Genomic DNA, 12,990 nt, shown 5'->3' on the forward strand with positions numbered 1-12,990 from the left:
ATAGTTTTTCAAAATTATTTTGTGAGTGAACAAGCCGAAAAGGTGATCCCTGCTTCGGTCTGTCTTTCCTTGCTGCTCTGGTGCCCACTACCCACCCTACTGGCAGGTCTGCAAGTCTTCCTTTCTCCGTGGTTCCATCTTTCAGCCTCTACTTCTTACCCCTCATCATACCCCATCGTACTGCAGCTTCCTTTCCTTTTACCTGTTTCCTGATCTTTTGCCAAATGTTCTCAGGTTTATTCTCTTCTCTTGAGGGCTTTGCCGACTCACTGCTAGGACAACACTTTCAGGCCTAACGAAGACCACAAACCAACGCTTGGCCTCACACTCAGTTGGATTTTCATTTCCATCCCTGTAAACCCACAGGACTAGCAAGGGTGCCCCAAAGGCACATACTGCCACCTGGTGGCCCATGGCTAAGGAGAGCTGGCGACACCAGGGCGCTCTCAGCCACAGGGCAGACAGGCCTGAAGGCGGATTGGCAAGAGCACCAGTCTTCTGTGGAACCCCAGTGGTAGCTCCTTCTGCTTTGGAAATAGCATTTTCTCAGGCTGGAATTATCTTTTTCTCAAAATTAAGTCCGGTGTAAATGCCACGATCCTTTTTTTCCTCACTCCTCTAAAAGTCCCAGAGTGGGTTCAACATTTCATTTTAACTCAGCTCCACTCTGCCTATTCTTATTCCAAACTATTTCTCCTCCTCTAGTCCCTCAGACACAGATCCTTTGAAGTACATGCCATCGGGATATTGCAATAATCTGCTGATCCCCTGGCTCACTTCCCTTCTCATTCCTTGGAAATTTAAAAACCTGATTCATTCTCTTGATTACACAACCTGTGCTGTCATCCATGGAAACGCTCCATCCCATTTGCTGGCCCTCAGTTCTTTCTTTTCTTTTTCTTTTTTTTTTGTATTTTCTAGGGCCGCACTGCGGCATATGGAGGTTCCCAGGCTAGGGGTCTAATTGGAGCTGTAGCCGCTGACCTTCTCCAGAGCCACAGCAACGCCAGATCCGAGCCGTGTCTTGGACTTACACCACAACTCACAGCAACGCCGGATCCTTAATCCATGGAGCGAGGCCAGGGATCGAATCCGCAACCTCATGGTTCCTAGTCGGATTCATTAACCACTGAGCCACGATGGGAACTCCATTTTTTTTTTTTATTACTCGATGAATTTATTACATTTATAGTTGTACAATGATCATCATAACCCAATTTTATAGGATTTCCATCCCACAACCCCAGCACATCCTCTCCCCCTCCAAACTGTCTCCTTGGGAGACCATAAGTTTTTCAAAGTCTGTGAGTCAGTATCTGTTCTGCAAAGTTCATTCTGTCCTTTCTTCAGATTCCACATGTCAGTGAAAGCCTTTGATGTTGGTGTCTCATTGTATGGCTGACTTCACTTAGCATGATAATTTCTAGGTCCATCCATGTTGCTAAAAATGTGTCTGGCCAATTCTAAATAAACATTTTTTTCACCATAAAATATTCTTGTAATATATATATTCCTTCATAGTAATGAAAGATGTAATTCTTCCCTTGACCTTAAGTCCCTCTCAGGATAAGCACTTCACATCTGTGCTAGCTTTATTTTTTTTTATTTTTATTTTTTTTTTGGTCTTTTTGTCTTTGTTGTTGTTGTCGCTATTTCTTGGGCCGCTCCCGTGGCATATGGAGGTTCCCAGGCTAGGGGTCGAATCGGAGCTCTAGCCACCGGCCTATGCCAGAGCCACAGCAACTCGGGATCCGAGCCGCCTCTGCAACCTACACCACAGTTCACGGCAATGCCGGATCGTTAACCCACTGAGCAAGGGCAGGGACCGAACCCGCAACCTCATGGTTCCTAGTCGGATTCGTTAACCACTGCGCCACAACAGGAACTCCCATCTGTGCTAGCTTTAAAGGAAAATGTCTCAAACTCCTCAAACCATTCTCTGCTAAACCTACTCCAGGAGTTCCCCAGTGGCTCAATGGATTAAAGATCTGGTGTTTCGACCACCATGGCCGGTTCCATCCCTGGCCCCGGAACTTCCACATGCCGAAGTCCTGACTGAAAAACAAACAAACAAACCTACTCCAACTAGGCTTTTGTCCCTTCTGTTTTGTTTAAACTACTCCTGTCAAGGTCATCAACAAACTCCATTGCACTAAAACCAGTGGTCAAATCTCTGTCCTTCTTACATGACCACTAAAAACAGGTGACAACACCTAACACTCTCTCCTTGTGCGAATAAATTTCTTCCCTTGGCTTCTGATACACCAACCTGTCCTGGTTTCCTATTTATCTTACTGTCTTTTCTCAGCATTTCGACACATTGGAATGTCCCCAAGGTTCAATCCTTAAAACTCTTTTCTATACACAGTCACTCCATGGCTTGTGTCCTCCAGGCACATGGCTTTAAACACTATTTATATCAAATATCAGTCTCCAACTTGGACTGGGTCTTTAGGCTGCAGACTTGGACATCTCCACAGGTAGGGCTAAAGAGAATCTTAAACCCAGGAGTGCTCCAGGGTCCCGATCCACTCCCTCCTAACTTGTTCTTCTTCCAATTTCCTACCTCAATTGCTTAAGCTAAAAATAGAGGACCTGACACATGCACCCATATGTTCATTGCAGCACTATTCACAATAGCCAAGACATGGAAACAACCTAAATGTCCATCCACAGATAGATGGACTAAGAAGACGAGGTATATATATACACACAATGAAATACTATTCAGCCATAAAAAAGAACAAAATAATGCCATTTGCAGCAACATGGATGGAACTAGAGACTCACATGCCAAGTGAAGTATGTCAGAAAGAGAAAGGCAAATACCACATGATATCACTCATATCTGGAATCTAATATATGACACAAATGAACCTTTCCACAGAAAAGAAAATCATGGACATGGAGAACAGACTTGTGGTTGCCAAGGGGGAGGGGGAGGGAGGAGGAATTGAGGGTTAATAGATGCAAACTATTGCCTTTGGATTGGGTTAGCAATGAGAGCCTGCTGTATAGCCCTAGGAACTATATCTAGTCACTTATGATGGAGCATGATAATGTGAGAAAAAAGAATGTATATATGTATGTGTGACTGGGTCCCCTTGGTGTACAGTAGAAAATTGACATAACACTGTAAATCTGCTATAATGGAAAAAAATAAAAATAAAAATAGAGGACCTAGTATCGATTTCTGAATTACCTTCGCACTCCATGCCCAATGCATTAGCAAGTCCTGCCTACTGAATCTGACTATTTTCCCTACCAGTTACTACCACTGCTGCCCAAGTCACCTTTATCTCTACCAATTCAACAGCCAATAACTGATCTCTGTTTCTACGTTTGCCCCCATACAGTCCATTCTCCCACTAACAGGAACAGTGACCTCCTAAAAACAAATCTGCTCTTATTTCTCCCCTGGTCAAAACCCTTCCAGTGGCCTTCCATTATATTTAGAAAAAAAACTTAAACATCTCATCTTGGGCTACCGGGAACTCTGTGACCTGGTCTGGGCTGCCTCCCCAATCTCATTTCCTGCCCCTCTTCTCCCTGATGCACCACATGCTTCCCTGCTGTTTTTTGAACACCAGGGCCAAATGCAGCCTGCCCCCTGTTTCTGTTGTTAGCTGTTTTGTTTTCATAACTTTTTTTTTTGTCCTTTCAGGGCCACACCCGTGGCATATGGAGGTTCCCAGGCTAAGGGTACAGTCGGAGCTGTAGCTGCCTGCCTACGCCAGAGCCACAGCAACACAGGATGCAAGCCACCTCTGAGACCCACACCACAGCTCACAGCAAAGCTGGATCCTTAGCCCACTGAGTGAGGCCAGGGATCGAACCTACATCCTCATGGATCCTAGTCATGTTCGTTAATTGCTGAGTCATGAAGGGAACTCCCTGACCTCTTCTTATAAAGACTCTTATCCCATCCTTGACCGCTCCATCCTCATGACCTAATCACCCCCCAAAGTCCCTATCTTCAAATACCATCACATTGGGAATCAGATTTCAGATTTCAACATATGAATTTTGTGGGAACACAAACATTCAGTTAACAACAAGATAATATAATAAGTAATCTTTTGAGGATGCTTTTTTTGGCAAGGGGTCTTTTCTAGTCACTTATGATGGAGGAGGTCTAATAGGAGCTACAGCTGCCAGCCCAAGCCACAGCCACAGCAATGCCAGATCCGAACCGAGTCTGTAACCTATACCACAGCTCACGGCAATGCCGAATCCTTAACCCACTGAGTGAGGCCAGGGATCGAACCTACAACCTCATGGTTCCTAGTCGGATTTGTTAACCACTGAGCCACAGTGGGAACTCCTAATACTATTTCATTAACACAAAGTTTCACTAACACTGCTGGCCATGCCTTATGCTCAGATCCTTGAAATAATTCATATGCACAGAGCTTTAAGAGTGCAATGTGATAATATACTAACAAAATCTAAGGGGTGGCATAACCATACCTCTGTAGGCAAGTATAGGGAAAAGCCCTGCAATGGGAAGAAAAGCTCAGGACTGAACAGAGAGGTCCTGGTACCATATCTTTTAATAAACTGATAAACCTAAGTGTTTCTCTGCATTCTGTGATCCACTTCAGCAAATTAACCAAACCCAAGGAGGGGGTCGTTTGTAATCTGGTCCATAGCTGGTTGGCGATAACAGGTGATAACCTGGGCTTGCAATTGGCATATGAAGTGTGTGGGTCTGTGTGTACTGGGGAGGGTGGCAGAAGAGAAGCAATCTTGTGGGACAGAGCCCTTGACCTGTGGGATCTGCTACCTCTGGTTCCTGTCAAAACGGAGTTAAACTGTAGGACATCCAACTGGTGTCCTACAGAGACTTTCGTGGTGTGCAGAAAAACAGATGTTTCCTTTACAGCAAAATACTTTGCTAAGTGCTTAGAATATACTATCTAATTTAATTGTCATACTAATCAGCAAAGATAGATGTCATCCAAAGAGTTAACTACAGCGACTGGCTAACGGGTACGAGATAGGACAAACTTTCATGTGCATTTTTAATCTGGCTATGTCAAAATGGCCTTGTCAAAAGTAAAATCACTGTGTTTTTGGTTTGGTTTGGTTTTTGTCTGAGCCTGTGGCATGAGGAAGTTCCCAGTCCAGAGATGGAGCCTTTGCCACAGCAGTGACCCATGGCAGTGACAATGCCAGAAATTCCACCTGCTGGGCCACCAAGGAACTCCCTTTTTGTTTTGTTTTTGTTGTTGTTGAGGTACAGTTGAGGTAAAATCCTTGTTTTTAATGCCAGTAACAAGAGCAACAACCATCTTAAACCTTTGTTTATCCTTAATTCCCACTAAAATTCAGGAGACTTCGTCTTTTAATTTTTCTATTATTGAGGCAGAAGTACAGGCTTATACTTCTTTTTATTTATTTATTTATTTTTCTTTTCTAGGGCCGCATCCACGGCTTATGGAGATTCCCAGCTAGGGGTCTAATCGGAGCCGTAGCCACCAGCCTATGCCAGAGCCACAGCAACCAGGGATCCGAGCCGCATCTGCGACCTACACCACAGCTCACAGCAACACTGAGTGAGGCCAGGGATCAAACCTGCAACCTCATGATTCCTAGTCAGATTCATTAACCACTGAGCCAGGACAGGAACTCCTACTTCTTTTTAAATATATCAACAACCACAACAATGATACAGGATGTCTTAATAATGATAAGGTTGGCATAATTAGGAAGCCTACAAATAATAGCAGTAGATTACAATATGATTTTTTTAAATTTTATGGCTGCACCCACAGCATACGGAAGTTCCCAGGCCAGGGACTGAATCCAAGCAGCAGATGTAACCTACGCCACAGTAGCAGCAATGCTGGATCCTTAACCCACTGGATTGGGCCAGAGATTGAACCCCAGTCTCCACAGGGACTCAGCTGCTGCAGTCAGACTCTTAACCCTCTGTGCCACAGCGGGAACTCCAAACCTATGATTTTCGAAATGGAAAACGGTAGCTCCTAGTCTTAAATAGTCAAATCTATTAAATTAAATAAATACGTAGTAGGGGGAGCTTGGCGGGGAAATGGGTGGGTAGGGCACAGCAGCTCTGCTCACCATTGGTAGAGGAGTGAACACATTTTTAAAAAGGATCACTCTTGGGAGTTCCTGTGTGGTGGAGCAGAAATGAATCTGACTAGGAACCATGAGGCTGCAGGTCTGATCCCTGGCCTCGCTCGGTGGGTTAAGGATCCTGCGTTGCTGTGACTGTGGCGTAGGCTGGCAGTTGCAGCTCCAATTTGACCCCTAGCCTGGGTATCTTCGTGTGCCGCAAGTGTGGCCCTAAAAAGCAAAAAAAAAAAAAAAAAAAGAGGATCACTCTTGGAGCTCCCTATTGGTACAGTGGGTTAAGGATCTGTTGCGGTGGTGTGGGTTTGAGCCAAAAAAAAAAAAAAAAAAAAATCACTCTTTTGATTAAGTTCTGTGTTTCATATCTTGTTCTCATAGTGCTTGCCCTAATGTCTTTCCAAAATAGGCTTGGAGTTCCCATCATGGCTCATGAGCATCCATGAGGACATGGGTTCAATCCCTGGCTTCACTCAATGGGTTAAGGATCTGGAATTGCTATGGCTGTGGTGTAGGCCGGAGGCCACAGCTCCAATTGGACCCCTAGCCTGGGAACCTCCATATGCCAAAGGTGCAGCCCTAAAATAAAAAATAAAATAAAATAAAAATGGGCTTAACAATTGTCATGTAAACATACCATCTTTAAAAGGGTGTTGATTTTTTTGAATTTTCCAAAAGATGCGCTTTTTTGGAAAATGTGCTAAGAGTAATTGCTCCCCTTGCTCTTCTGCCAGCTCTGCTCCCCTTAGTATGGCCATTAAAAAGATCAGGGAAAAAATCTGGCCATCTGAGAAGATCACCATTCAAGATATCAATGAATTCCCTGAGAACAAGCTTCTTTCTTTCTTTCCTTCTTTTTTTCTTTCTTTTTAGGGCTGCACCTACGGCATATAGAAAAAGTTCCCAGGCTAGGGGTCTAGTCGGAGCTGTAGCCTCCAGCCTATGCCAGAGCCCCAACAACACAGGATCCGAGCCGTGTCTGAGACCTACACCAGAGTTCACAGCAACGCCGGATCCTTAACCTGCTGAGTGAGGCCAGGGGTTGATACCGAAACCTCATGGATACTAGTCAGATTTGTTAACCACTTCGCCATGATGGGGACTCCTAGAGCAAGCTTATTTATTTATTTTGTCTTTTCGTCCTTTTTTAGGGCCGCATCCGCGGCAGATGGAGGTTCCCAGGCTAGGGGTCTAATCTGAGCTAGAGATGCTGGCCTATACCACAGCCACAGCAACGCGGGATCCGAGCCACGTCTTCGACCTACACCACAGCTCACAGCAACGCCAGATCCTTAACCTACTGAGTGAGGCCAGGGATGGAACCTGCAACCTCATGGTTCCTAGTCAGATTCGTTTCTGCTGTGCCAAGACGGGAACTCTGAGCAAGCTTATTTAAAGTCTTTCTGGATGTGACCGCATGTGGTAAACCCTGACCTCTGGCAATTTGTAATTTAGCCATAAGATAATGGCTGCCCTATCCTCATCCCAGTCCATAGGGCCACAAATTCTTTAACACTTTTTTGTGTATCTTCATCACAATGCCTTGCAAGTGATGACTATGTTACACTCTGATAATATGACTCAGTTACACTCAAGAATCTGATAGCAATAATAATAATAACTTTTTTTTTAGCCGCATCTGCAACAACGGGAACTCTGAGCAAGCTTATTTAAAGTCTTTCTGGATGTGACCGCGCCAGGGATCGAACCCGTGCCACAGCACCGACCAAAGGGAGCCACAGAAGTGACCCAAGCCACAGCAGTGACAATGCTGGATCCTTAAACGGCTGAGCTAGCAGGTAACTCCAGGATGAGTTCTTATTGCGCACATTCAGACATTACTCTTCACACCTACACAGTCATGGATGGCAATTTTCAAGGAAATTCCCTCTAGTGCAGTCATGTGTAATTTTACTGAGGCCTGTTTGCAATTACAGCACTGAACGTGAATATTTTTATCATTCTTATTATTCCTGATGTTAGAGCACAAAACACCACAAATAGCAAATACTAATTAATTGTGAGTAAAAAGAACGTAGGACAAGTCTATAGGCTGTAATTGTCTCTCCCACCACCACTTAGGTAAGTCCACACTAAAAAGACAACAAAAGTTCAGGAAGGTGATCAGTATTGGTATTATTAACATAACCATGACAAAACAATTTGATAGCAATCTGACAAATTCTTAATACTCACACCCTGTTTGCTCCTCTCCATCTCTCTGCTACACCAAGAATTGACTCTCTCTCCAATTCTTCAAGGTATTGCTTCCTGTAAATTGTAATTGGCCAGTTATTTATTCGTTTTACCTACATAAACTCCTTGAGAGGCTGTGACTTAGCCCCCTGGCCCCCTGGCACACCCAAAAATACTTGTGGAAGGAAGTGAAACCTCATATAATTCTAAGGTCTTAGATTCACTCAATTCTGAGGTCCTCAGCAAAGTACTTTCCACTTGTTCAGTAGCCAGTGGGAAGAATTTTATCAAGTCAAGGGAGAAGAAGGGGAGAGCAGAATATGGTACATACAGACCCTCTATGTTTTGAGTCATTGCTCTGTCATCAACTAGCACAGTTTCCCCACCAGCAAAAGAAGCAGGGATAGGTGAACTTGCTGTTAGAAAATTGTGATTTTATATGGCCAATATTTCAGTTCCAGAGCCTGTTTTGCCAAATAAAATTATAAAATATTTCAGTTCCAGAGCCTAAACTGTGTCAGTGAGCTGCAGCGCCATCAGAAATCATGATTCTGCTTAACCAGTTATCAAGTCTGAGTGATTCCTCCTCGACCAGCTCTCCTGACTTGGATGCATAGTTTTGAGGATTAGCTGAGACATACACTGAACTGCTAGGACTATTTCCCGAGTTTATTAGGAGGCGGGGGAGAATCAGGACAGACAACTCCTTTGACTATTCCACAGCCTCCTTATACCCTTTCCTTTTCACTTCTCTGCAACCTTCCCACGCCCATCTTCATCTCTCTCCTTTCCTCTGTCCCCTGGTTCTTGTCTTCCAGTCATCCTCACTTGGGTAAAAAACAAAAACAAAAACAAACCCCACAACTCTTCTAGCTCAAATTAATATGCTTTTCTTTAAAAGTGAGGTGCCGGAGTTCCCGTTGTGGTGCAGTAGAAATGAATCCAACTAGGAACCATGACGTTGCCGGTTCGATCCTTGGCCTTGCTCAGTAGGTCAAGGATCCAGAGTTTCTGTGAGCTGTGGTGTAGGTCACAGACACGGCTTGGATCCTGCATTGCTGTGGTTGTGGCACAGGCCGGCAGCTGTAGCGTAGGCTGGAAGCTCTAGCTCCGATTCGAACCCTAGCATGGGAGCCTCCATACACCACAGGTGCGGCCCTAAAAAGCAAAAGGCAAAAAAAAAAAAAAGAAAGAAAGAAAGAAAGAAAAAAAACTGAGGTGCTACTTGCACTGAATGAATGAGCCATAATTTTCTAAGAAAATGCTAATTTTCATCTTGCAAAAATCTACAAAGCTACTCATCTGTATAGCACTTAAACTCTTGGTAGATACCTTTCAAGACTAGCATAGTTTTCTCTAAATGGTTTTCCTATGGCTCCCTCACTTTCTTCAGGCCTCGGGTCAAAAGACTCTTGGAAGTGTCACCCCTTCTCCCTTCCCCAATTTAATATGCCAGTCCCCTCTCCATTTCTGTGTATTTTCTTCATAAGATTTATCACCGTTTGGCATTTTGTTATACATTCACGCTTTTTTTTTTTTTTTTTTTTTTTTTGTCGATTATCCCTTCCCTAGAATATAAACTTCAGGGCCATTGCCTGCCTGGTCACAGTGGGATCCCCAGCACGTGGAGCAGGGCTCCTCCATGGTAGGTGCTCAGGAAATAACAAAACATTCTCTCCAATACTCGGAGGCTACATGCTAGTTTCTCCAAAGCCCCACCAGCCCTTCTCCCTTAGGCCAGCCCAACAGTGAGTCACCACCCACCTCTACCCGAGCCCAGCTGGGAGGGTCGTCCTCACGGCGGCCGGGCACAGGAACAGCGCTGCTCGCTCAACACCTGGACCCGGCAAACTGCGACTGGGCCCAGCGGCTCCGCTCAACCGCCCATGTCCAGGGCCACCCGCGTCGCTCCGTTGGTCCCAGGAGGCTGTGCCCGGGGTGGGGGGTGGGGGGTGGCGGTGATGCTGCCGCTGCGCTTCCGCCCGTCCCCTGAGCGGCCGTTAGGACCCCAGCGCATCTAGGAGAAGCCCAGGATTCCGTTTTGAGGGATCCGTTGATGTGGGAATAAAACGTGACTCGTGTGTCCGGCTCCCGCGGTGTAAGCAGGGGTCGCCTTCACCAGTCCCTCCAACCACGGCCGCAGCCTTACTTCTCACCTTCAAGCCAAACTGACCAACCGGACCGCCGCCCACCGGCTCCCACCCCGCGCCCCCAGTGCCTCGGCGGAGAGGCGGGGAACCCTTTACTGGGAAATAGCTGTGGGCCCCACCATCCTTAACGCCGCGGTTAAGAGCGTGTTAACATTTCTGCTTTAAGAGATACCGTTTTCCCCCTCAAACCTCCTCACTCCGAAGGTGATGCCCCCAGATATATCCGCAAGGGGGGGCCAGAATCGGAGCTGAGAAGGCAGAGAGCCTTCTTTTGAACCCCAGTAGCTCTTTTTCCGAGGAAAAGCCCCATCTGTCTTTCCCTCCACCTCTTGAAAGGGACTCTTTAAAATTTAGAATTAGGAGTAAAAGTCACCCCCCCCCCATTTGCGCTTTCCGGGGAGGGGCGGGGCAAGAGAGGAAAGGGTGTTTTGGAGAGCGTGTACTCATAGCTTAGCTTTAGTAAGGGATGAGTCCAGAGTGACAAGGTTTTATTTATTTATTTATTTTTGTCTTTTTAGCGCCCCACCCGCAGCATATGGAAGTTCCCAGGCTAGGGGTCGAATTGGAGCTGCAGCTCCCCACCTACACCACAGCCACAGCAATGAGGGATGTGAGCCACCTGCACCGGAGCTCGGGGCAATTCTGGATCCTTAACCCACAGAGCGAGGCCAAGGATGGAACCTGCTGTCCTCATGGATACTATTCCGATTCCTTTCTGCTGAGCCAAGGGAACTCTGACAAGGGTTTTTTAAAAAGGTCTGTGCTACACTTCTCAAAAGAGAATATCCTAGTGAGCAATAAACTCATGAAAAGATATGCAACTGAACAACCAAATTTATGGTTACCAAAAATTAGGAGTTTGGGATCAACATCAACACACCACTCTATATAAAATTAATCATCAACAAGGACCTACTGTACAGCATAGGGAACTATGTTAGATATCTTGTAGTAAATGATGATGGAAGAGAATCTGAAAAAGAGGGGAGTTCCTTGGCAGCGGAGTGGTTAAAGATCCAACACTGTCACTGCTATGGTGCAGGTTTGACCCCTGGCCTAGGAACTTCAGCATGCTGCAAGTGCAGCCAAAAAATAATAATAATCTGAAAAAATTATGTATATTCGGAATCACCTTATTATACACCTGAAACCAACACAACGTTGTAAACCAATTCTACCTCAATAAAGTTTTTTTTTTTTTTTTGACTTTTTGTCTTTTTGTCTTTTTTAGGGCCGCACCCATGGCATATGGAGGTTCCCAGGAGAGGGGTTGAATTGGAGCTACAGCTGCTGGCCTATGCCACCGCCACAGCAATGCCAGAGCCAAGCTGCATCTGCGACCTACACCACAACTCATGGCAATGCTGGATCCTTAACCCACTGAGCAAGGCCAGGGATTGAACCCACAACTTCATGGTTCCTAGTCAGATTCATTTCTACTGCACCACGACGGGAACACCCCACATGTTATACTTTAAATTTTTTTTAATTAATAAAAAAAAGAAGCCTGAACTATTATTATTTTTTCCAAGTTCTCCTCTATTCAACTCAACATACATTCATTTTAGAGTCACTATAGAGTATATGAGGTATCATTAGGCACTGTGGAGCCCTGGAAAGATGTCGCTGTCTTCCAGGAGTCATAATCTAGAAGGTGGTACAAATATAAGTCATTGCTTGGAAGAAGTCTTTTGAAACTGTGTTAATTGTTAGGGAAGTCCAAATTAATTTCTTCAGAAGAAAGCTAGGGAAGAGGGTATGCATCTGGGCAGAGTTTCTGATATTTTTTAATTAAAATTTTTTTTTGCTTTTTAGGGCCGCAGCCACAGCATATGGAAGTTCCCAGGCTAGGGGTTAAATCAGAGCTGCAGCATACACCACAGACACAGCAACACGGGATCCCTAACCCACTGAGTGAGGCCAGGGATCAAACCCACAACCTCATGGATCTTAGTAGGATTCATTAACCACTGAGCCAGGAAGGGAACTCACCAGAGTTTGTGATCTTAAGAGACTCATTAATTTCCTGTGGGCCGGAACCAGGGTGATCAGCTGTCTCAGTTTTCCCAGGACTGAGGGGTTTCCAGGACAGGGGACTTTTAGTGCTAAATCCAAGATAGTCTTAGGGAACCTGGGATGGTGGTCACTCTAGCAGCATCTGAGCCTGATTCATCTTTGAACTTAAAGTTTGTTTCTTTCTTTTTTAATAATGATTTTTATTTTTTTCCGTTATAGCTGGTTTACAGTGTTCTGTCAATTTTCCACTGTACAGCAAGGCAACCCAGTCACACATACATATATAATTTTTTTTCTCACATTATCATGCTCCCTCATAAGTGACTAGATAAATGAACTTAAAATTTCTAACACAAAGTCTGGCACATAGATGATTAATAAGCTCAATAAATACTTGTTGAAATGAAATGGGGAAAAAATCATAACGGAAATAAAGGCATCGGTTTTTTTCTTTGGCTACATACAAGGCATACAGAAATTCTCTGCCAGGGATTGAACCAATGCCACAGCAGCCACCTGGGCCACAGAAGTG

At 45.0% G+C, this 12,990-nt stretch overlaps 1 protein-coding gene across 1 annotated transcript in view; it reads right to left on the reverse strand.

The window, feature by feature from the left end:
• The window catches only part of SLC2A3 (solute carrier family 2 member 3), a 78,321-nt gene extending 67,879 nt beyond the window's left edge, over positions 1–10,442 (reverse strand). Inside the window, exons 1-2 of the mRNA XM_021092391.1 lie at positions 10,057–10,442; positions 8,293–8,367 (exon numbers count right to left, since the gene is read on the reverse strand). Coding sequence (XP_020948050.1) covers positions 8,293–8,313 — 21 coding nt within the window. The 5' untranslated portion in view covers positions 8,314–8,367; positions 10,057–10,442. The remainder of the gene's footprint in view (positions 1–8,292; positions 8,368–10,056) is intronic.

This window comes from Sus scrofa, chromosome 5, assembly GCF_000003025.6.
Source record: "Sus scrofa isolate TJ Tabasco breed Duroc chromosome 5, Sscrofa11.1, whole genome shotgun sequence".
Lineage (NCBI taxonomy): Eukaryota > Metazoa > Chordata > Mammalia > Artiodactyla > Suidae > Sus > Sus scrofa.